Genomic DNA, 27,232 nt, shown 5'->3' on the forward strand with positions numbered 1-27,232 from the left:
TACTGTCTCGACATCATGCTTTCTTGATTAGATCCAATCTACATCACTCTTTTTCCTATTTTTCTTTTCTGTTTCAAGATGTTTCACATCCCATGTTCTCCTTTTACACCCAAACATAGCCGATTGAATAATCAATCAAACATAGCACATCAGACTAGGCTATCGAACAACTCTCGCATCATCAACAACATTAAGTATCAACCTGATAATGTTAGCGTATGGATTAAGGTCGACCATAACCGCAAGAACCAATCAAACCCTAATGCGGTCAACTGTGCATCATCTTCTAATGAATTTCCTCCTCTTCACCAACAACCAACAAACCCTAACAACCATTTTTTCTGCCGTATGAATGCAGCAAATAACAGCCTTTATCAGCGATTCAAAATTCAAGAACATGCCAAAACCCTAATAAAAAAGTTTGGAAACCCTAATCATACAACCGATAATACTACCTCTCAAAACCACTCAGCCGATAACCCTAAACACTCTAACCGCTTTACCGAAAAACCTAAACCTACCCCATCACCTTCTAAACCCTTAAACAAAGGCATCACCTCCTTTCTATTCTTCAACTTTCCGAATTCCTGGAACTCTGTTAAGCTTTGGTCACTATTCAAGAAACATGGTGAATTAACGGAAGTTTATATACCAAAAAAAAGGTTAAAGAATGGAAAAAGATTCGGTTTTGTGCGATATAAGAATATACACCCTCATCACATTGATAATATGGAAAGGAAACTAAACAGGATCGAAGCCGATGGAATGTTGTTGGTCGTTTACAAAGCTCGCGATCAAAATATTGGGCCAAAAGGGTATGATGACAATCACACCAATCAGAATACTCAGTGTACGGAACAGAAGATAAATCCCAAAGTTAATCTTGATAACACTGTTAATGATCGTATCTTCTGTGATGTTTTAAACAATAAGATTCAAGTTATTAAACACAATGAGTCAAATTTCTCCAAAGAATTCTCCATCAAGGTTCCATTTGATACAAAGCTCGTTGATCTCCTCGGGCACGCTCTTATCGGTGAGATCAAGAATATTGAACACCTTGACTATTTTAATGAAATATGTAAGTCCGAGAACTTTAATGGCTTCGAATCTAAATATACTGGTGGTAAAGCTGTTCTACTTCTGTTTGAAGATATTAGATGTGCATTCGATGTTATCAACCCTATGAGCTTCGGTAAAAAACACCCTTTATGGAACTGGTTAGATAACATACGCCCCTGGGATCCGGATGAATACACAACGCCCGGACGTTTGGTTTGGTTAGACATTAGGGGTGTCCCATTATCATGCTGGAACGAATCTACCTTTCACAAGATATCTAAGTGTTGGGGTGACGTTTTGGAATTACAAAATTGTTCAATTGAAGAGAAGGGATCGCAAGACATCTCCCTTGGCAAAGCACTCATCAACACAAGTTCACTCGCCCCAATCTTCGGTCAGGTATTTATCCATCATGAATTAAAGATCACTAATGTTTTTGTGTCCGAAAATTTTAATTCACAGGTAGACTTTAACTCAACGGATAACGAATCATCGGTTTGGGAGGATGATGTGCATTCAGAGGAATATATTTCGGACAACGAATCCCACATGGATGACGACCATGAAAATTGTTCACAAAACTCAGAAAACCAAAACCCACCGCCACCACATGATAATCATGATGATCGCAATGTTAACCATAACTACAAAAATCAAAACCACGCCTCATCTTCCACGTCATCGAGAAGGGTCGAAACAACTAAGTTCTCCACACTCAACCGTGAAAATTCAAACCATGACAATCAAACCCCTACAGGACCTTCCCATATCTCGGACACAAATGTAGAAACCAACACAACTAACCGACACAATACACATTGCAACACCTCACATACAACCTACAATTCTCACATCCCTGAGAGTCTCCCAAGCCAAAATATACACATAAGCCCAATCGACATTATGCATAACCTAATATCACCCAAACCCACTAGTCCAATCAAAACCCCCATCAACAATCCACGGGCCTCTCAAATAGATCCCATTACACTCAACATGGACCCTCCTACTCTACATACATGTCATCCCATTAATCCTAATAATGCTGAACCAAAAGAAACCACCGAACCCACAGAACCCTCAAGCAACACACCCACCGATTCCACAACAAATAACAACGTGAAAAAAAATAAACCGTCTCAACCTACTTGTGGAAACCCCACCTCTCCTGACCCCCTACCCCCACGCAAACATCACCCATGCCGAACACCTCTCCCACCGAACCTACACATGTCGATACTAACCTTAAACAAACCACTCCAACCAACTTAATACCCACGAACCCTACTGCTGATAACCCCAGCAACGTTTTCCCGATGAGTAAAACAAAGGAGAAATCCAAAAACAAGCAACATGATGTGTCACGAACCATAAAGAAACCAATGTACTCCTCAAACATCATCGATTTCAAAAAAGTTGCACGCCCCTCTCCTGTTACCAAACCACCAACGAAACATCTAACCAAACCACCATCTGAGAACCCTAAAAATATCACGCGATCAAAATTCTTATACATAAAGCATTGTGCGAGAAGTGGACAAAAACTAAAGTACTCCCAACTCAACCGCAAAACAAGCTCCACTTCCAAAATGTCCGGGAACGCTTCTAAAGCAATAACAAAGTCTAAAGAAGATAACACAAGCTTTAATTCCAACAAGTTAACGAGTAGCACCAAAGACACAACCGAATACGGGCATGGCATCGGTATCCGTTGGGAAACCAACTCTTGATCTCCTTTCATCTCCAATCATTTTTTAAGTTTTTTATAATGAGTTGTATTTCACTAAATATTCGTGGGTTGGGTCAAACAGATAAAATCCATTGGCTCAAACAAATTTGTCAAAAAGAAAATCCGGTCATCCTTGGGCTACAAGAAACAAAATGTGGACAATCCAATGACTCTCTAATCGAATCCTTTTAGTACAACACAAACTTTAAATTCATACAAAAAGACTCAATCGGGGCATCAGGGGGTTTATTATTAATATGGGATTCGTCTTCCTTTATATTCGACTCCGCCATTGAAGGGGAATTCTTTACCGCAATTAAAGGGAAATGGGCTGGGATAGACACTGATATGATTATGATAAACGTATATGGCCCACATTCACACGCAAGAAAATTAAGATTTTGGTCTGAACTTTCAAAATTAACCGATTCCATCGATGTTCCCCACATTATCTTTGGTGACTTCAATGGAGTTAGATCTAATTCCGAACGCTTAAACTGCTACTTCAAACAAAATTGGGCCGATAAATTTAACAACTTCATAAATAATGCTAACCTAATCGACCTTCCATTAGGCGGAAAGAAATTCACACGCATGTGCCTCAATACACAAAAATTCAGCAAACTAGACAGATTCCTTATTTCTGAAAATATTCTCGACATTTGGCCAGACATCTCCTCAAAAACCCTCGAACGTGACCTATCCGATCACTGCCCGATCATATTAAAAAATTCCTTCACCGACTTTGGACCGAAACCTACCCGAGTATTCAACTCATGGCTTAAACTAAAAGACGTTGATGACATCATCAAATATACATGGCAACTCCCAGTTAACGGAAACCGTCCCGACTGTATTTTCCTTAATAAATTAAAAAATGTAAAACTTGAACTTAAAAAGTGTAGTCTCCAACTTAACAATCTTGACTCCGAAATCATTTCACACCTCGACGCCTCAAATGAATGGGAAAAAATTGCAGAAACCAGACAACTAACTGAATCTGAACATAAAAACTGGATAAATGAAAAGGTCCAACACATCGAAAAGAAAAAAAAGAAAACCAACATGTTAAAACAAAAAGCACGAATTAAATGGAATCTAGAAGGTGACGAAAACACTAAATACTTCCATAACTTCATTAAAAGAAGAGCCAACAAAAACAACATCCGCGGCATCTCATTAAATGGAACATGGTCCGAGGATCCTCACATAATCAAAAATGAGGCATTAAAATACTTTGAGACATTATTCAAATCCAAAAAACGCAAAGGAAATTGCCTATTTGAAAACGACCCCAATCGCAATTATATAAACGATACAGACAACCTCATACTTGAAGCCCGATTCTCCGAAAAAGAAGTGTGGGATGCACTTAGTGGCTGTGACAGCTCAAAAGCTCCCGGCCCGGACGGCTTCAATATGAAATTTTTCAAAAAATATTGGTGGTTGATAAAAGAGGACCTCATCAAAGCACTTGATTGGTTTTGGTGCAATTCTGAAATTTCTAAGGGTTGCAATGCCTCCTTCTTCACACTAATCCCAAAAAAAACCAATCCAATCGGATTCAATGAATATCGTCCTATTTGTCTAATCGGAAGTTACTATAAAATCCTCACAAAAATCCTTTCCAACAGACTTTCAAAAGTAATCCACAAAATTATTGGCACAGAACAGACCGCCTTCCTCAAAGGTAGATACATCCTTGACAGCGTCCTAATCGCAAACGAAATAATAGACGAATTAAAAACAAAAAAAACAAAAGGGTCTTATATTTAAAGTGGATTTCGAAAAGGCATTCGACTGTATCGAGTGAGACTTCCTTTTCGACACCATGAAAAGTATGGGATTCGGCACCAAATGGATCAGCTTCATCCACACATGCCTCTCCTCTTCCACAATCTCCGTCCTCATCAATGGCTCCCCGACCACGGAATTTACCCCTGGTATAGGTATCCGCCAAGGTGACCCAATTTCACCTTTCCTGTTCATTATCGCGGCGGAAGGACTCAACATTCTCGCCAAACGTGCCATAGCAAACGACCAATTCCGCGGTATTTGTGTTGGCCATGACAAGATTGTGGTATCCCATCTCCAATATGCGGATGATACAATCTTCTTTGGCGAATGGAGCAAACGTAATGCAAAAAACATCTCCAAATTACTAAAATGCTTCGAAAACATATCCGGCTTAAAAGTAAACCTTAAAAAAAGTAACCTCTATGGGATTGGCGTCACAAAACATGACGTCGAGGAGATGGCTAAGTATATCGACTGCTCGGCCGGATCTACCCCATTCACATACCTTGGACTCCCGATTGGGACTCCCTCCAATAAAGCATCCTCATGGCAGCCCATCATTGATAAGTTTGATAAACGCCTTTCCGAATGGAAAGCAAAGTCCATATCATTTGGCGGCCGCCTCATCCTAATCAAATCCATCCTATCCAGTACCCCACTCTACTACTTCTCCCTATTCCACGCCCCCGTAAAAATAATTAATATACTTGAATCAAAAAGAAGAAAATTTTTCGGGGGTGGTTCGGAATCAGAAAACAAAATAAACTGGATTAAATGGGAACACATCCTCTTACCTTACGATAAAGGTGGGTTGAACATCGGATCTCTTTTCTGCAAAAACATATCCCTACTATGTAAATGGTGGTGGAGATTTTATATCGAAAAAAATGCATTATGGGTTAAAATAATTTCGAGCATATACGGGGAGGGAGGGGGGGTTGTTACTAACGTTTTTTCTAGAAATGTTGCAGGTACCACAATTTGGAATGAAATCATCAAGGCCGGAAAAATTGCAGACAACCTCGGTGCTAATTTCTCCAACTCAATAACAAAGTGCTTAGGGAATGGAAACAACACTAAATTTTGGCTTGAAAAATGGTGTGGTTCCGAAACTTTTAGCAACCAATTCAGAAGGCTTTTAATGCTTGATTCAAATAAAAATGCTTTAGTCTCGGAACGCTTATCGTCTTCCAATTCGCATACCTCTGGAACTTGGAATTGGGTTAGAGAACCTTACGGTCGATCACTTAACCAATTGTCGGAACTAAACAACCTTCTTTCTTCCATTAACCTTTCGGAAAATCCCGACACTTGGAAATGGAACCTAGATAACTCCGGAGTGTTCACCACAAAATCCCTCTCATCAATTCTCGACAATCTCAAACTCGAAATACCTACCTCATCCTTTAAAACACCAAGAAATAAACTCATTCCACAAAAAATCAACATATTCATCTGGAGGGTCATACTTGGTAGAATCCCGACTAGAGTTGAACTTGACAAGCGAAACATTGATCTCGATACCATACTTTGTCCTCAATGCAACTCACATGTTGAAACCATAGAACATACCCTATACCAATGCACTACTTCTGAAGCAATTTGGAACCTAATCCTAGCATGGTGGAACCTACCCACAACCACGTTCTCCAGCCTTTTTGATATAACATTAACGGATCAAACATTCACCACATCGCCCCTTGGTAAATTCATCTGGCAAGCGACAAAATGGACCACTATCTACATGATATGGAAGAACCGTAACGCCAAGGTTTTTAGCAAAAAAGATTGGTGCCCCGCTACTATACTTTCCGAGATCCAAGCACAAACCTTCTCATGGATATCTAAAAGATCAAAGAAATCATCAATCGATTGGCACCAATGGCTCATCAATCCATCGACATACACATCCCTGAACATTCAAGAACGGGTATAGGCTAATGGTGGTATATATTGACCCTATAGGGAGGTTTTACCGGATTCGTTCACGGACCCCTACCCGGAACCACTGCCCGAATGGATGTGTTCCCGGGTACCGTCGATCGGGTTCGGGTTTCCACCCGAACGTGTGTGTTACGTGCAAATGATGAGGGTCGTTGAAAGAAATGATCTACTGATGCCAAAAAAATCGCCGTTAAAAAAAAAATTGACTCTATAACTAGTTTTTATCAGGCTTTGATATGAATTTACGCTTCTATTACAAAACCCATGTCACACAATTGTTTACATGTTTCATGTTTGGCACGTTAAATCAACATGGCACTTTTTGTTAATTGAGAAATTGTACAGAAATGACAAATGGAAACGGAAAAAGAAAAGAACAAGTCCAACAAATGTATGGGCCACAAGCCCACAACGAAGGGTTCAATCACTATTTAAATAATTTTCTTTTTGTCGAACAAAGACAACATTCCGTTGCTTTTTGGAGACTTGACCACTATAGTAACGATTGTTTTATCAAAGAATGGTTGAAAGAAACAGCAAATCTTGTCTTACTGGATTACAAAACTTGTTCAATATTAATGAAAGTTAACTATAAACCAAGTCTTTTTTTTATTAAAAGCATAAACCGAGTCTATTTCCCTTTTAGTTATCCTACTTAATACTTAAATCATAACAAACACATTCCCAATATATATTAGTTGAAGTATAAGAGCATACATAATCATTCAGAGTTTCGTCAGCGTTTTTACCCAAAAAGGATGTAGTCTCGCGTTTCTCACTTTATGTCGACGTTTCTCTTCAGTATTCTTGGTCCCGATTAAGAACATGAAGTATTGTAGATGGGGTGAATAAAATTCGTTTACTAATTAAAATATTTTTAAAACATGTAAGTATATTTAAGCAAATACGATTAACAATAGTAAAAGTAATTTTCAACTTATTATTTTTATTGTTTTATAATCACAAAGAATCACGATTATTTTAAAGCGAAATAGATAACCGGTTGATACAGATTACTCCTTGATAACTCGGACACACTGAAAGCATATACAAAATTTAGATTCAAGCTAATTTAATTCCACACAACTATCTAAAACATTAGTTGAGTTATCCATATATAGAGAGTCCATTAACCATGTAAAAGTTCTATTCTCAACTGACAACTGTATCAAGAATCACGTGGTTCCTTTTTGTTCTGAAGCTAATTCAGGAACACCCCAAAATGGATGGATACACTATTTGAATAAACAAACTGAATGTTGGGTTCTCAAGGAATTGAAAAGTCTATATACGAACTATGTGGGTGATATATCTCTACATTCCACTGTTTTCTTATAAGGTCACTTGACAACCGTTGATTGGTGTCATTTTTTCTTCAACTTCGTTTTCGATATCAGTTGAATATGCATGCTTGATGTAGACAACACAAGAAACAATTATGTTTTAGAATAACATAATTTGTCTAAGTGTTGTGTGTTGGTTCTTCTTCTACACGTTCTTCTATATGTCTTCTGCTGAGTCAGCATACATTCTGCCGCTGCTGATTCTATGAAAAACCAAATTTTAACTATCTTGTGTTGATAGTTAAGGCAACACATCACTAAAACACTAAGATACAACATACAATGTTGTTTTAGACTTAGAACACTTTAAGTGAACCTATAATGGCCGTACATTAATAATCATTTTATGTTATAATTAAATCAGTAATTACACACAGGACCAACAAGCATGTATCCACATGTGACGAGATCTTTTCCTTTTTTACGTATTGGTTTAAAAATAGATTTTTGGGTCCATTTTTCACATTTTAAGTTTCTCCACGAAAAAATTACGCCGTTGGTACCCGTGGTTTGTTTATATTTTCATGACAAAACCTCAACTTTATTTTTTGCATCGTTGGTACCTGTATTATGCTTAAGTTTCGTGGTTAGTACCCCATGATAACGTCCGTTAGATTTTTAAGGTTAACCCGTCATATGTGCCATGCATGTGAGGGTAATTTTGTCCCTTCAATAATTTATGCCATTTAAAAACCATCTAATTGCACCAATCGCTCTTTTATCCTTTCAGTAAAAACCCTAATTGCTTCCCAATTAGGACATGTTTACATGACATAGTGTATTCCTCATGTATTGTTTTTAAATATCAGTTAGTTTGCAGTCTTTGTGGTTAATTAAATGTTGACTGAAACTGATTGTTTTTAGGGGAAAAAATGGTGAATTACGCGTTGGAGTTAAACGTCAAGCTCGTGAGTAGATTTCGATGTCGTTGATGTTAAAGCAGAGGGGTACGAAATAGTTTTATTTTTACTACGAAATACTATTAAATACGATACAATTTTACACAAGTTATTTATTTATTTATAGAGTGGATATACCTAAACCTTGCTACAACACTTATAGGCAGTGTACCTAATCGTACAGTAGTGTAGTTTTTAGTAAGTCCGGTTCGTTCCACAGGGAGCTAGCCAAGTTTAACGCTATAATTATTTTAACCTATAATTGTAAATATATATATATATATATATATATATATATATATATATATATATATATATATATATATATATATATATATATATATATATATATATATATATATATATATAGGGTGAGGATCCATGGAGAACTCATGGTAGTAGAGAACTCATGGAACTCGTGCAGATTCACTAAATCTGCGTGCAGATTCACATATTTTTTTTTTTTGCAGATTTTTTTTTCTGTTCAGATTTTTTTTTTTTGCAGATTCAGTCAATCTACGGTTTTTTTCAGTTTTTTGTTTTTTTTTTTTTTACAGATCGACTTTTTTTCAGTTTTTTTTATGCAGATTGAGTCAATCTGCGTTTTTTTTGCAGTTTTTTTTTTTTTTTGCAGATCGACTTTTTTCTGTGCAGATTTGACTTTTTTTTGTGCAGATTGACCTTTTTTTGCAGTTTTTTTTTTTTGCAGATTCACTTTTTTTTTCTGTGTAGATTCGCTGTTTTTTTTTGCAATTTTTTTTTCAGATTGTATTTTTTTTATAGATTGAAGCTCAATCTCCACATAGATTGAAGTTCAATCTATGAGTTCTATGGGTTCTCTACATACTCTAGTTCTCTAGGGATCCTTTCACTATATATATAAGTAGTATTATTATTATAAAAGGGGATGTTTTTACCGTTTAATGACCGGTTTGTCGATTTTATAACTTAAGTTACAATTAAAACCTAATGTAAAATATTAGAAATAAATATAACTTAATTTAAAGCGTAAAGTAAATGACAATAATTAAAGTGCGATAAATAAAATGACGATAAATAAAATTGCGATAATTAAAAAGTACGATAATTAAAAGTGGGATAAGATATAAAATAAAGGAATTATGTTTATTCAAACTTCTGTAATCATGATGTTTGACGTGTTGATTTTAATTTATTACCATGGGTTAATTGTCCTTTGTCCTGGATTATTTGATATGTCCATCTGGTTTTTGTCCATAACAATCCATCAGTCATAAATATAAAGTGCGAGTGTCCTCGTCCAATTATCCTTATACCCGAATTCAAATATTCCAACTAATTGGGGACTTAAACTGTAACAAGGTCTTAATACTTTGTTTAATAATTACACCAGGATATCGACTGCGTGTAACCCAAGGTTTTAATACTTTGTTAACAATTATGCCAAGTGTCCTTGTACATAATTCACCCCTGTTTTAATGAGTCCATTGACTATTAAACCATTCCCGTGTCCGGTTAAATGAACGATTATTAGTATTTATAAATATCCCGCCCATCGTGTCCGATCGAGTGTATATGGTTATTTATAGATACGTCAAATTGTAAATCTCTATATTAAATTAATGAACTATCATTCAGTTAAACAAATATAAAGCCCATTAATAGTCCATAATCCAATTTCCACAAGTGTCGGTCTTTTGTCCAAACCCCAATTATGGTACAAAGCCCAATAACCCCGTCTTTAATATTTAGTCCAACATCATGATTACTTTGATTTAAATAAGCATAATAATAACTTAGCTACTAGACATTAATTTAAAAAGGTTGAACATAACTTACAATGAGTATTAATAGCGTAGCGTTACACGGACAGAATTTCGACTTACAAACTTAAAACATTCGCCACTATAACCTTATTATTATTAAACTTAAATTAAAATTAAAATTATAAAATATAAATATAAATATATCGTAGATAGATAGATAGAAAAAGAGGTAATGAATCGATCAGAATGCGCGGCCTTTTATAGGCCCACGTTTCACTGTTGAGCTGCGCGAGTGCGGAGGTTTTCTTCATCAAAGCTCCGCGAGTGCGGAGGTCTGGAATCCAGCTCATAGATTAAATTCAAAACGTGGGCTGCGTATAATTATAATATATAATAATATATATATTTAATTATATATTATATTATATTCTTGTGCATAGTTGACTTGTAATTTTTGGTCCATTGCGTCGCGTGCTGAAAGTTGGTTCATGTCTCGGTTCCGGATTTTCGAACGCCTTTTCGTACGATTTAATATCTTGTACTTTGTGTTTCACGGCTTGTACTATTGTAATTTTTAGACGTTTCTCATCAATAATTTGAACCACTTGAATTGTACTTTGTACTTTTTAGCTTTTTGGTCATTTGCGTCTTCAATTCGTCGAATCTTTCTTTTTTCTTCACCCATTAATATTTAAACAAATATCACTTGTAAATAGGACAATTGCAACTAAAAGCTTATCTTTCTTGAGGGATAATGCTATGAAATATATGTTCGTTTTTAGCATTATCAAATATTCCCACACTTGAGCGTTGCTTGTCCTCAAGCAATATAGAACTTGAATATAGCTTTACTAGAATCACTTCTTTATTCTTCACACTTTGTACATCAGTGATTTTAATACGGCGGTATGAATAATGGTAGTAACGATGTGGTTTACAGTCCCACATGACTATAAAAATTTAGATCCTTTAGGAAATTGGATCTTTATGAAAACATTTGATCTTTTGAAAATTCAATCTAACTTTTACCCTAGATAAGTTTTCCACAATAACCCTTCACCGGTGTTTGCAAATTGTTTTTGTGGGTTTAGTGGGTTTCAGATTTGAAAATTTTAGCTCAAAACTTGTGGTTTTGTGTCACCCACTTGCTAACCTTGTATTAGGAAAGCAACACGTCCAGTATACTTGCTCTGTATATTACCTTTTGGTAAACTACCATCCGGTTGTAAAGGAAAGCGTTGAACAAGCAACTGTTAAGGCAATGTCCCGTGACATGCTTTTGATTATGGTCTATATAGTGTCAGATGTAATTACTATCCTTGGTAGGAGCAATAGTAAAGATCACCATATAGTTTTTCAGTCTGGCACAAGGTCATGTCTTTAACCATGCTATGCAACCACCGTTCTTACGGTTGACACCCGATTAGATTCAGGTGACCTAATGAATTCCAGGTGAATTACTAGGATTGTACGTTCAATGGTAATGAACGCATTAAAAATAAGGTTTTTAGAAAACAAATCGGTTTGTAATTTGATTAGAATATTTTCTCGTTCAAGCTCGAGTTTAGATATCATCGAATTTCATGAGTTTGAATTCTCAATCTGTAAGGTCAATCTCAAGGATTTAGTAATATCAGTCTTAAAAGCTGATTTTTGATCTTTAAGGAGATTATCCTTTCTGGGGATCTGATTCATTAGTCTTATAAGCTAATTTGCACGATGCCTCCCATTGTACGAGACATATCCTCTCATGGTTAGGATAAGTCTGACCACATGGCGACCCTGTTTGATGCTGAGGTCCGTGGATTTCCAGCTGATTTTCGAGAAAACTTTTCAAGGTTTTTCGTAGACTCTACAACTGGTCTGGATGACAACTTCCTGACCTAAATCAAGAAGCGCATTTCTTTCTCTCGGAAGACTTTACTTATTTATATTACATTTATATTACAATAAACTGGGTAAAACTGATTAATATCGTCCAAAACAAAAGTATCTTCAATTATTTATACAAAAATATGTGATATATGTTCTAAATAACTTGGTAAATTTTTCCCACACTTGGCTTTTATTTTCCTTCTTTGCCTTTTTATTTTCCTCTATTCCATTTTAAATGAATTCAAGCGTTTTGGGTTGTTTCTCAATTTATGTCCTTTCCGAGGTAACAATAATTTCGGTGTTAACACCTAGTTTTATCGTTCATAAATATGTATAAACATAATTTTGAGTTCATTTAGTTAAAAATTTTGAAAATTTTTACTAGAATTGGGTAGTAAGTATATAGGACTAGGGCTGTTCTTTATTATCAGAGAGCACTAGATTATAATACAACTACTGCGTTACTAGTATTTTTAATGGTAACCAAGTGTTTAAATTTAAAATTTTAAAAAACCGAAAGAATTTAACCCCTTCCCACACTTAAGATCTTGCAATGCCCTCATTTGCAAGAAATCAGTACAATTTAAATTATTGAGGGTGATTAGCTTAGAAAAATGATTAAATTTTACCAAAGTTTCCAAACATATTGGCGTTTGTTTGTTGAATGATAAATGGTGCATATCATTTGCTCATTCCGTCTTGTTGTTACATCACATTTGTTTTTCGTTTTGTTGTCAAAATTAGTAGCTTTTGCTGAACTTAATGCCAGTCTTTGAAAGTGCGCTGTTTTACCCTGTTTTGTACATGAGATAAACTACAAACATATATATACATATTTTTAAAATTGGGTATATCACCCCACATTCAAAAATTATTAAAAATCTAATAATAAAAGTTAGAAAATTATAAAAACTATTATAGTATCAAAAGAAATATTAAAAGTATAAAATTACAAGTTACCAAATAAATAAAAATAGGCATAAAAGAAAATTAGGGTTGATGAGGATGGTGCCAGTAGGGAATCCATTCATAGCCGTATGTGCTGTAGAATGCTTGAGCTGGGTCATATGTAGGGTACGGTGGTCGGGTCTGTATAGTCCAGGGAGGAAATACGGGCATTGGAGTAGGAATGTAGTTTGTATTTTTGTGTGCACAATGACTTATGATTTGGTTTTGATGATACTGTCAATCTTAAAATGCTCGTTGTCTAGCCATTTCATACTCATGTTGAGCGATAAAAATTTGCATTTCTGTCATCTAATTCCCCCTCCCGCATTACCTTGCCGCTGATCTCTTTCGACCTGTGGATGATGGTCATCATATGGTGCTGCAGCGTTATGTCATTTCTTTAAAACCTTAGCACCATAATATACTTTCATACCAATTGTATCACCGGGTTCTGGTGCTGCAATTATTAATCCCCCTGACTTCTATCGACACCGAGATACTCAGCAATTAAAGTAACAAAGATACCACCTCCTATTATACTATTAGGCCGTATACTCCTAACCATAGTCGACAAATAATAACCCACACAATAAGGTATACTCACAACGCTCTGTGGGTCTCGAATACACATGAGATAAAATAAATCATTCTCATTTACTTTCTCTTTGTTCCTACCTCGCTGTGTAATCGAGTTTGCTAAGAACCTATGGATTACTCTTAGCTCAGCTCTATCAATATCAGTATAAGAGTTATTCCCCCTACGAAATCAGTTATGTCTAGTCATTCTACTCCATATTCCATTCATATCAAAATTTTCATCAACCCTCCTACCATTAACTATCAACCTTTGACAATCAGTAGATGCTAGTTCCTTAGGCGTATATATACATAAAGCCTGAGCCATGTCTAGTAGAGACATATGGCGCATCACACCTCCTAATAAAAATCTAATAAAACTCCGATCGATTAAGGTAGCTACCCGATCATTTATTTCAACACTACATAATAATTCCACACACCATTCTCTATATACACGCCTACGTATATTGAACAAACATTCTCAATCATTAAAAGTAGAATTACCATACCTTTGTGTAAGTAATTCTCTGATTGGATCGGCCAATCCCACTGTTTCTAACGGTTCCCAATCTATTACTCTGGGTACTTCAACAACATTAGACTGAAGGGTGTGCAAGTTCCTCTGATATTTTGGATAATCTATCCAATATCGGTTAAACCTTAAATTAGGATGTAAATCTGCCAATTCTATATTTGAATATGAAATGAATTGATGCGGTAGATTTTGTATATATTGGTCGTTAATCTCCTGTTCTTCTGCATTCTCAGGAGGAGCATTGTGATCCTGGGATGCGGATGAAGATTCACCCCTTTCAGTCTGCAAAACACATTAAACACAATTTTTGTGCATCCAAATATGCATTAGTGTTAGCAAAATCATAAATCAAAACAATCATAATGACATGTTTAATCCATATTAAACTTTATATGCATTTTCACAATATTAACAATTCTGTACTTCTACAAATAAACATATATGAAAATGTATACAATTTTCCTTAGCTTTTATCTCAAATAACATGTCAAAATAATCATTATAGCAATTAAACGAGTTCCAAATGACATTCATATTAATTAAATCGAGTTCATGTATTTTTGACTCAAAAAGTCCATTTTAATATTCAAAAATCATGTTTAGGATCAAAGTTTTGATCATTTAGCAACCTAAACATGTTACACTACTCAATTTAGTATAAACTAACAACAAAATTATAACCCGTTTATATCAAAAAGCACCAATTTTGCTCAAGAACACAAACCCTAGATTACTCAAAATTTGAAGTTTAAGGCTTCTAATCATGTTAAATAGCATCAATCTAGGTAATACAAGCATAATACACAAACAATTTAAGCATAATTAAACTAGAAATCATCAAAATCAAATTAGGTATAAATTTATTTAAGAACACTAAAAATCCGAATTAAAGAGTATTTAGATGTAGAAATTACCGATCTCCTTGAGTAACTTCTTGGTAGGATCCTTCTCAACATGATTTTAGCAAAAAATTTGATGATTAACGGTGAAAAATTGCGATTTTTAGAGTGTTTTGTGTGTGTTTTTCATAGAATTTTGTGTGTGGTGTGTTGGGGACTGGTCTGTTCGACCAGTTAACCCTTTCTGGGTTTTTCAAACTTCGCGAGTGCGGATGTGGGTCCCTTTCAAGTTCCGCGAGTGCGGATTTTTTTTATTATAAAAACCTTTAACTAATAAAACAAAAATTAATAAATTTTAAAATTTTGTTTTTTTTATTTAGGACGAGGTTGTTTCGGTACGTTTACCTAGTCCGTCCCTCGACAAAATTTTAAAATTTGTCATTTTAAAGAGTTTGTTTTAAAAGCAAAGATTTTTGGGTTTTTTAAATATTTTTGGCATACTTTAAATCAATAAGATTAAAAATAATGATAATAAAATTTCTCGTCCCTCCCTTGGGTAAAGCAATTTCGGTTCAACGACCTAGTCTTCAACTCATGACGAATTTTAGAAATCATATTTTTAACTTAATGAAATAAAGTAAATTTTATTTTTAAATTCTCACCAAACTTAATTTTAAAATGCATTAAATTAAAAATTCATATAAATATCATTAATATTTTTTTATACATTAATTTTACAAACTTATATTAAAAATATTAATTTTTAAAATATTTAAAAACTTAAATATATTGATTTTAAAAATTTACATTAATAATTTAATATTTATATATTAATTTTAAAAACAAGGTAAAAATTAAAAATCTTTTTGGTCTTTTATCCCACTTTAATCAATCAAATATTATCAAAAATATACGCCCATCTTTTGGGTAAAGTAATTTCGGCTATTTTACCTAGTTTTACTCCTGGCGAATTTTTGAAATATTTTGGATTGATTGATTAAAGATATTTATACCTTATGAATAAACGGTAAATTTCGCATTGATGTAATAAATTTTTGTATGATATCAATAATTTCGGTTTCGCATACCTAATTTTATTGAATATCAATTTAATACTTTATAGCGAATGATTCAGCGTTTATTATCAAAAGGTTAAAAGCAATAAAATAAAATAAAAACTGTACATACTTACCTGTGAGAAAGAATTCTCAGAGACCTGCTTTAGCCTACTCATAGGAGAGTCGTGTGATTTGATTTTCCATAGCTACATAAGCGTAACCTCGATTCTTCAATAACTTTTCTTCTAAACATATGAACGGTCCTTCTCTGCATAGAGTAACTAATTCGGTATTTGAATATGTTTGATTGTTCGAACATTTACCTTCGTGTGACCATTTTCCGCATTTATGACATCTTTCAAGGTGTCGTGCTCTTCTTTTTGTTGCGGATTTTGATTTTCCTTTACCAAAATGTGTCTTATGATGATCTTTCCTGAGTTCTTTTCTCACTTCGTCCATTTTTTCTCTTATGAATGATACCAGTTCACTCGGAAGTGTGTCATTATTACGTTTAGTAATCATAGCGTGTAGCATTAGACCATGGTTCAGATCAAAGGAATTCTTCATCTTGTAAAACTTAAAAGAAATAAAAATTCAGAATGGAGGGAGATGACTAGTTCTTTAGGGTCTGCTAGGGAAAGACCATTCGGATTCCATTCTCGGAAACTACACGAAAATAGAATATCTAACTCTAACAGAAATACATATTACCCTAAAAATATTCGAATCTTCCCACACTTAGTTAGCTGTGGTGTCGAAATTGTGATTAACTTCATCTTCAACTTCCATTGGATTATCAATGTAATGTTTATCTCTGTGACCATTTACTTTAAATTCAATCCCATTTGAATTTATTAATTCTACTGTTCCGTATGGAAAAACTCTTTTGACTATAAATGGTCCAGACCATCTTGATTTCAATTTTCCAGGAAATAGCTTGAATCGTGAATTGAATAGAAGGACTCTGTCTCCTTCCTTAAATTTTTTTAAACTTCTGATTTTTTTATCATGCTATTTCTTCGTTCTTTCCTTATAGATTAACGAATATTCATATGCTTCATGTCTTAGTTCTTCTAATTCGTTTAGTTGACTTAACCGTAGACGTCCAGCTTCATGTAAATCAAGATTACACGTCTTCAAAGCCCAAAATGCTTTATGCTCAATTTCTACTGGAAGGTGACATGCTTTTCCATAAACGAGTCTAAAAGATGTGGTTTCAATTGGAGTTTTGTAGGCTGTTCTAAAATCCCAGAGTGCATCCTCCAATTTCATGGACCATTCCTTTGGATTTGATCCTACGATTTTCTCTAGAATACGTTTTAATGCTGGGTTGGTATTTTCAACTTGTCCACATGTTTGTGGATGATAAGCGGTTGAGATTTTATGAGTCACTCCATATCTTTTGAGAACTTTCTCAAGTTGATTGTTACAAAAATGAGTACCCCGATCACTTATTAAAGCTTTCGGTGTTCCGAACCTAGCAAAAAGACGTTTTAAAAAGTTGACTACAACTCGTGCATCGTTAGTTGGGAGAGCTTGTGCTTCCGCCCATTTAGATACATAATCAATGGCAACGAGAATGTAGAGATTATTATGAAATTTTGGAAATGGACCCATAAAGTCAATACCCCAAACGTCTAACATTTCACATACTTGAATGACATTTTGTGGCATTTCATCACGTTGACTTATTTTTCTGGCCCTTTGACAAGCATCACAGGATTTACAAAGAAGGTGTGCGTCTTTGAAAATTGTAGGCCAATAGAATCCAGCGTCATAGACTTTTCTTGCTGTAAGTTGAGGCCCATAATGCCCTCCTGTTGGTCCTGTGTAACAATGGTTTAAGATTTGACTAGCTTCATCTCTGAATACGCATCGGCGTATTATTCCATTAGGACAACTTTTAAATAAATGTGGATCTTCTCAAAAATAGTGTTTTATATCACTAAAGAGTTTCTTTCGTTTTTGGTACGACAATCCTTTTTCAAGGAATCCACATACTAAGTAATTTACATAGTCTGTAAACCATGGAATTTCATTATAATCGATCTTCAAAAGATATTCATCAGGAAAGTTATCTTGTATAGCCGATTCATTTAGAACTTCTAATTCAGGATTTTCAAGACGAGAAAGATGATCAGCTGCGAGATTTTCTGCTCCCTTTTTGTCTCGGATTTCAATATCGAATTCTTGTAAGAGTAAGATCCAGCGTATTAATCGTGGTCTGGCATCTTGTTTTGAAAATAGGTATCTAAGAGCAGAATGGTCAGTATAGACCACCGTTTTAGCTAGAACTAGATATGAACGAAATTTGTCAAAAGCAAAGACAATAGCAAGGAGTTCTTTTTCAGTAGTTGTGTAATTCGTTTGTGCTTCTTGTAATGTCTTACTAGCGTAATAAATAGGTTGAAATCGTTTTTCAATCCTTTGACCTAAAACGGCTCCCATTGCAAAATCACTTGCATCGCACATGAGTTCAAATGGTAGATTCTAATTTGGAGTTATCATGATTGGCACATTAGTGAGTTTTTCTTTAAGAATATTAAAAGATTTGATGCATTCATCTGAAAAGATGAATGGAGCATCCTTTTCTAGGAGTTTATTCATAGGAGTGGCAATTTTAGAAAAATCTTTTATGAAACGTCGGTAAAAACCGGCATGCCCTAGAAAACTCCTAACTCCTCTAACATTGGTGGGATGTGGAAGTTTAGTAATTACATCTACTTTAGCTCTATCCACTTCAATTCCTTCCTATGAAATTTTGTGACCAAGAACGATGCATTCTTTAACCATGAAATGGCATTTCTCCCTATTAAGAACTAGATTTGATTGCTCGCATCTAATAAGCATTCATTCAAGATTAACAAGACATGTTTCAAAAGTATCACCGAAGACTGAAAAGTCGTCCATGAAAACTTCCATGCATTCTTCTATCATGTAGTGAAAAATCGCCATCATGTACCTTTGAAAGGTTGCAGGGGCGTTGCAAAGTCCAAATGGCATGCGTTTGTAAGCAAAAGTACCATAAGAGCCCGCGAACGTGGTTTTTTCTTGGTCCTCGGGTGCTATTGGAATTTGAAAATATTCGGAGAAACCATCAAGAAAACAATAGTAACTATTTCCAGTTAACCTTTCCAACATTTGATCAATGAAAGGTAAGGGAAAGTGATCTTTTCTGGTGGCGTCATTTAATTTTCTATAATCAATACATACACGTCATCCTGTTACAGTCCTAGTAGGAATAAGTTCATTTTTTTCATTTGTGATGACAGTCATGCCACCCTTCTTAGGTACACATTGAACTGGGCTTACCCACAGACTATCAGAAATTGGATAAATTAAACCTGCTTCTAGCAGTTTAATAATTTCTTTCTTAACAACATCTTGCATATTAGGATTTAGTCTTCGTTGGCGTTTCACATACGTTTTATTACCTTCTTCCATAAGGATTTTATGTGTGCAATACGAAGGACTTATGCCTTTAATGTCATGAATCTTCCATGCAATAGCTGGTTTATGAGATTTTAGCACAGAAATGAGTTGAGATTTTTCATTTTCTGTAAGAGAAGACGATATTATTACTGGTAATTCAGATTCACCATGTAAATACGCATATTCCAAATGGTTTGAATGTGGCTTTAACTCTAATGTCGGTGGTTCTTCTATCGATGATTTGTATCGATATCTGTCTTCCTCTTTTAGCATTTGAAGTTCTTCTGTTGTTGGTTCGTATCCATTAGCCATGAGTGTAGCTAACATTTCAGCTTCATTAATTAGTTCAGTTCCTTCTCCTAATGAACATTCTCCTGTTCCTTGTAATTCTGGAAATTCTTCTAACAATTCTGCATGTGAATCTATAGTTTGAATATAATAACATGTATCATCTGCAGATTGCGGTTGTTGCATGGCTCTATCAACAGAAAAGGTAACACTCTCATCCTCTATACTTAGGGTCAGTTTCTTACCGAACACGTCTATTATTGCTTTAGCCGTGTTTAAGAATGGTCTTCCTAATATGAGAGGAACTCGAGAATCTTCTTCCATGTCCAGAATAACAAAATCTACTGGAAATACTAAAGTACCAACTTTAACTAGCATGTTCACCATTATCCCTCTAGGATATTTTACTGATCGATCGGCTAGTTGTATGCTTATTCGTGTTGGTTTCAATTCTCCAAGGTCTAGTTTAGCGTATAGTGAATACGGCATTAAATTTATACTACCACCTAAGTCTGCCAATGCTTCTATTGAACTAAGGCTACCCAGAAAACATGGAATTGTGAAACTTCCTGGATCTGATAATTTTTCTGGTATCTTATTCAACAACACTGCAGAACAATTAGCATTCATTGTAACAGCCGAGAGTTCTTCCATTTTCTTTCTATTTGTGATTAGATCTTTCAAGAATTTAGCATACCTTGGCATTCCTGAAATCACATCAATGAAAGAAAGATTGATATTTATTTATTTAAACATATCCAAGAATTTGGATTGCTCGGCTTCAATTCTTTCTTTTCTCATTTTACTTGGGTAAGGAATCGGTGGTTGGTATAGTTTAATATAAGTTTTAGCTTTAACTGTGTTATCTTCATTAACCTTTTCAACTACCAGTTCTGTTTCCTTTTCTTGATCAGATTGTGGTTCTTGTGGAGTAGGAATAGAGTCATCAGAAATTTTAGGTATTTCAGGTGGTTTAAGTGTAATACCACTTCTCGTGGTAATGGCTTTAGCTGTTTCATTCCGGGGGTTAGCATTTATATCGCTAGGTAGACTTCCCGGTTTTCTTTCACCTATCAACCTTGCTAGGTTACTTACTTCTTATTCCAGATTTTGAATAGATGCTTGTTGATTTCTAAATGCTTGAGCATTTTGTTCATTCGTTTGTTTCTGAGATGTGAAAAATTGCGTTTGAGATTCAACTAGCTTCGACATCATGTCTTCTAAATTTGGTTTTTTATCATTGGTTTGTGGTGGTTTATTTTGAAAAATAGGTCTTTACTAATTGTAAGTATTATTGGATACTTGTTGGTTGTTAGGACCTTGTTGATTATTGTATGGAACATTTCGGTTATAATTCTGATTTTGATTGTAGTTTGGTCTTGGCGGTTGATAATTATTCTGATAATTATTTCCAGGCCTTTGGTTTATGTATGAAACATTCTCTCTTTGTTCCATTTTTTGTTCAATACTAAGACAATCTTTTGTCAAATGTGGTCCTCCACACTACTCATAACTAATTCGTATTGCGTGAATATCTTTAGTCATATTTTCCATTCGTCTCTCGAAAGCATCTATCTTTGCGGACATGGAATCAAAGTCATGGCTAGAATCGGCTCTAGCCGCTTTAGATGATCTAACGATGTCTTTTTCTTGATGCCACTCATGTGAGTGGGAAGCAGTGTTATCAATAATTTTGTAAGCTTCAGTTGCGGTTTTCTTCATAATGGAACCACTAGCTGCTATGTCGATGTCTTTGCGTGTAGTAATATCGCATCCTTGGTAGAATATTTGTACTATTTGAAAAGTGTCTAAACCATGTTGCGGACATCCTCTTAACAACTTTCCAAATCTTGTCCACGCCTCATATAGTGTTTCATTTGGATTTTGTGTAAACGTAACAATTTCTCCTTGAAGTCTCACGGCTTTAGATGCCGGAAAGAATTGTTTAAGAAAATTTTCAACTAAGACATCCCATGTATCAATCGTCCCTTCAGGTAACGATTCTAACTAATCTTTGGCTTCTCCCTTTAAAGTCCAGGGAAATAACAAGAGATAGATCTGTTCATCCTCCACTTCTCGGATTTTAAATAGAGTACAAATCCTATTAAACGTACGAAGATGTTCGTTTGGATCTTCCTTCGGCGCACCACTAAATTGGCATTGATTAGTTACCATGTGTAGGATTTTTCCTTTAATTTCATAATCTGGCGCATTAATGTCTGGTTGAGTAATTGCATAACCTTGGCCAGTGCGTTTAGCTCTCATTCGGTCTTCCATACTTAGAGGTTCCCGATTTTCCATGATTGAATTTGTTGAATCTGAATCAGTGGAGGATTCTGATTTGATGGTTTCTTCCTCGACAATTTCTGGATGAGTGATTTGTGGTTCAGGAGGAATGATTAGTGGTTCAGGATCTCTTAATTGTCCCTGAATATCCTCCGGATTCTCAATTGTGAGGTCGGGTTCAAAAAATGGATTATCGGAAATTTGAATTGGAGTACTTGGTCGACTAGATGACGATTCTAAGGAAAAATCAACGGCGACAATGTTGGCTAGATGTTTTGATCGAGTTACAGGAGGTGAACGTATAAAAGGTGGTGAACGTTTTGCTCGGTGCATTCACTGAATATCCTATTAGTTATAAAAATAAAAATTATATAAGTTATCAAATTAATAGACTTTTCTGATTTTGCCCACGTTTCGAATAGCCAATAGATGCAGCAGGTAGCCATGACCCTTTAAATCGGAAGCCCACAATTCGCCACTAACAAATCCAACTATTACTACGAACCAGAAAATTTTGGATGTCTATCAATTTAACCACTTAAAATAATTTTTCGTCGAAGTTTAAAAAAACTTTAGAGAAGAAATAGAAAATTCTATGTCCTAAAAACTAGAGTGTCGAGAAATAAGAAGGAAAAAGAGTGCATCGGAAAATAAAAGGTCAAAAAATAAGCGTCGAAAAACAAAGATCAAAAAATAATAATAAGAGAGTAGCGCGTCAAAACTTAAAAGGTACTAAATACTAAAAATTAAAACTTACGTCTAAAAGTATTAAAGCTTAAAAGGAATTCTATATTCAAAACGACAATAACTTAAAAGTCACTAAAATCTATAAAATATTAAGGCGATAAGCGACGTCGTAAAATTCTAAAGCACCTAAATCTTAGTCTAAAGAAAAAGCACTTAAGGGATTTTACGGCAAAGCCTAGAAATCTAGAAATATAAAATGGCTACGGCAAAAACTATATCTTAAAACTAGTTACGAACGATAACTATACAATTACGAATAAAAAGATACAAAATATAAAAATAAAACTTAAAGTTATATAATACAATTTTTATAAAAATATTATTTTTATATTTTTATTTTATAAAAGTATTAATTTTATAAGTAATAAAACTAATTAATACTTAAAAATACAAATTTAATTAAACTAAAACTAATTAATATTAAACATAAACCCTAATTAGGTTAATTAATAATAATAATAATTAAATTAAAACCCTAAAACGTAATTAATGCAGTCTGAGGTTGTAGCTGTCAGACAGCTCCGCGAGTGCGGATACTAGCTGCCCAAAAGTACCGCGAGTGGGGAGGATATGTCGTCATTGATGGCGCCGTCTACTTAGGTCCCGTTACGTGGTCATAAGTCTTTAAAATAACGTTTGACCAAAGATATGTCGCATTCATTTCAAATGTAAAGATTGTTTCAAAGTTTACAAGAATTGTTCAACCAAAAGTTACGTTACAAAGTTATAGGTACAAATGAAACCTATGCGACACCGTTTTTAATAAAGTCAAAAGACGCTCCATGTATGCATATATACTCGACATCCAATGCAAGTATCAAAATAATGAGCGGAAACATGTATCACATATCTTTCAAAGACCTGAGAAAAACATAGAAATCTGTCAACGAAAACGTTGGTGAAATCATAGGTTTAAGTAAGTAAGTGAGTAAATAAGTAAGTTGAATCACAAGATTTGCAAGATTGAAATAATAGTAATACATTCCAAAAGTTAATATTCACGAGCACCTAATTATCAAGGCTTAACTTTCCTTCCATAGAACCCCATCACAATAGTGTTAGAACATACACTGATTCTCGAAAATATATTTCATCCGATATGACGGTGGCGAACCGTCCGAATGAGGGTTTGTCAAACCCATATGGATCCACATAACATAAGTTCACGCTTACACCCGGCAAGTGTAACTAATGATAATCGAATTGAGGATTTTGTTCTAAGCTCGTATGTAGTATGTTTGTTTTCATACTTGTGTTCACTTAGTAAAACAAAACGTTTATGTTTTCTCATCCCAAATGTGAGTTCAAAAGAGTAAAAGTGGGATATGATCTCACCTTGAGTGCAAGCGTATACAAGTACTTCGCAAGTAAACGTGTGCAAGAACGAATGCTAGTCTTGACCTAAACAGTAGGTCGTATCAATAACGGTAAACACGATTGGTCAAAGTGTTCAGTTAGTCCTATGGCTCGTTTCGACTCGATTATTATAGCATGTGAATCAAATTGTCAAGTTTCATGCGAGGTACAAGTATAAAAACATGTTAGAATGGTTGCATAAGTATTAGGTTAAGTTCGATTAAAAGTCAACTTTGGTCGGGTCAAAGTCAACGAAAAAGTCAACACGTTCAGTTCGGGTCCCGAACTATTTTTCTGAGGTTTTTAATCATATATAAGCATGTTAGAACAAGTTACATGTGAATCGAAGGTCCATAGCATAGCAAACATTTTTCGTAAAACGACCAACCAAAACAGTCCCTGGCAGTTCATCTGGACGGCGTCCAGATGTGAAGGCCTGGACGGCGTCCAAGAATCTGGATGGCGTCCAGATCAGTATGCAGGTCTTGTTTTGCTGCAACACACAAATGCACGAACCAAGCTTTAAACATTCACAATTTATGATCCGCAAACAATCAAAACATGTATCTTATATCATCGGAAAGGTATTTTGACGAGGAAAACGACTAAACAGTTTTCATCAATCACCTCGACACTTACAAAAACTAAAATCACATTAAATGCTCAACATTTATTACATTCAAGTTCATAAATGCGGTTTGGTGATTCGGGAACTTACTACCTACATACAATACGCCATTTCGTAGGTAATCAAGCATGCAATCCAACTAACCAATTACCAACAACAATTTATGGCATTCAATACATTAAATGTTCACATTTAGGTCTATCAAACCCTAACCAACAACATCAAAATCAATAATCAAGTTTATGAAGTTTTCTAAAGCAACCTACACATCAAATTGAAGCTAGTGATCCTAGTAACACAATTAAAACATGAACTTTTAACATCTAACAACTTTTAAGAAACTAAATGCCAAGAACAACACACCAAAATTCAAGTTCATACTAGTTACTTCAAAACAACAAGATCGAGCATACAAATCATGTATTCATGTTAGACTTGAGTCATAAACACTAATTAACACTTTTATAAGTTAAAAACATCAAGAGCACAAAATCTAGTGATTTTAGAAAGTTACCCAAATGAGATGAAATTGGTATCAAGTTGTAGAGGATGAAGAGAGGATTCCAAATATATAATTTGTTTTGATGTTAGCCTCCAAAATCAAATTTAGATGATGAATTAAGGATTTGAAAGTTGAGAGAAAATAATGGAAGTATGAAAGAAAGAAGGAGATGAATGAGTGGAGGTGGTGAATGTTGACCATTTTACCTAGTCAAAACTTTGGTCATTTGGCAACATTGGTCCCTCAAGTTTGTAGTCGGGTGCGAGAATTAACCGAACAAATTATTTTGAATTACACGAGAGTACGGGAGACGTTATAATCCGATAATGAAAATATTAAGAATGTTAGCTAACGGAGGATACGAATCTAGATACGAAGGATATTATTAAAATAAAAAGACGGGCATTAAAATAATTTAACGAAAAAATGCGGGATGTTACATTACCCACACCTTAAAAGAAATTTCATCCCAAAATTTAGTTGGAAGTAATAGTCGATGTCTCTTACTCGGGACCTTGTGTTGTCCAATCTACGAATAAGTGAAGATACGTCCTTGGGCATTTCCACGAATCTGGATAGTCGGGATTTTACGTTGTATTAATGCTTGGTTTTACGATCCACAATTTCAACCGGTCTTTCTACGAAGAGGAGTTTGTCATCGATAGTAAGTTTATCTAGAAGAGTAGAACATTCCTGTTCTGCAGGACACGTCTCTAAGTTTGTTACATGGAACGTAGGGTAAACGGAAACTTAATTGAGTCGGAAGTTCTAAATGGTAGGAAGCGGTTCCAATACGCCCCAAGATTTCAAAAGAATCAATATTACGGATATAACTTTCCTCGATTTCCCGAAACGGATTACACCTTTCCAAGGTGCGGTTTTTCAATATTACACGGTTACTGACTTGGAATTCGGAAGGTTTACGCCTAACATCGGCATAGTCCTTTTGGCGACTACGGGCCGTCTTGAGCCCTTCTCGGACTTGAACTATCTCAACGGTTGTTCCTTGAATAAGTTCGGATCCTGTGATTTTCTTGTCACCTACTTTGGTCCAAAGAATAAGAGAACGACATTTGTGGTTATATAAAGTTTCAAAAAGTGCGCGTTAATACACGAGTGGTAACTACTGTTGTAAGAGGGATCAACTAAAGGCGACAATACAAGTTTGTAACATGTCTTTCCAAGATGTAAATCATTCGTTTGCTTGGTTCGTCAGTTTGTGGCAGATATGCGGTACGCATGTCTAAACGTGTTCCTAAGGCTTTTGTAAACTAGATGTGTAACGAGTATTTCGATCCGGGATAATTGACAATGGTACACCGTGTCGGAATAGAATTTCTTAAGATATGTTTGAACAAGTTAGTTAGGGCTCGAAAGCATTTGTTGGAACAGGTTTTTTATCGGCTACTGAAAAACGTTCGTGAGGGCTAGTCCCCCTCGTGGTGAATACTAGTAATACGTGAAGAGTCTCTCTCTCCATTGAGCAATTATATAAAAGGTTTCCTTATACTGAAGTACGAGCGAAAAGATAGGAGTGAAATGAGAACTTAGAATAGGATGAGTTTATACCTCGAGGTAGCCATATCGTGCATCTAGTGGCCAAATGTCGAGACTTGGTGGGAAACGATATAGTACACATA

At 35.0% G+C, this 27,232-nt stretch overlaps 1 protein-coding gene across 1 annotated transcript in view; it reads left to right on the forward strand.

Annotated features, from left to right (window-relative positions):
- Positions 1-4,631: 4,631 nt before the first annotated feature.
- LOC139849858 (uncharacterized) overlaps positions 4,632-27,232 on the forward strand; it is a 46,712-nt gene continuing 24,111 nt past the window's right edge. The window contains exon 1 of the mRNA XM_071839477.1: positions 4,632-6,518. Within this exon, the coding sequence (XP_071695578.1) occupies positions 4,632-6,518 (1,887 nt within the window). The remainder of the gene's footprint in view (positions 6,519-27,232) is intronic.

Source organism: Rutidosis leptorrhynchoides, chromosome 5 (assembly GCF_046630445.1).
Source record: "Rutidosis leptorrhynchoides isolate AG116_Rl617_1_P2 chromosome 5, CSIRO_AGI_Rlap_v1, whole genome shotgun sequence".
Classification (NCBI taxonomy): domain Eukaryota; kingdom Viridiplantae; phylum Streptophyta; class Magnoliopsida; order Asterales; family Asteraceae; genus Rutidosis; species Rutidosis leptorrhynchoides.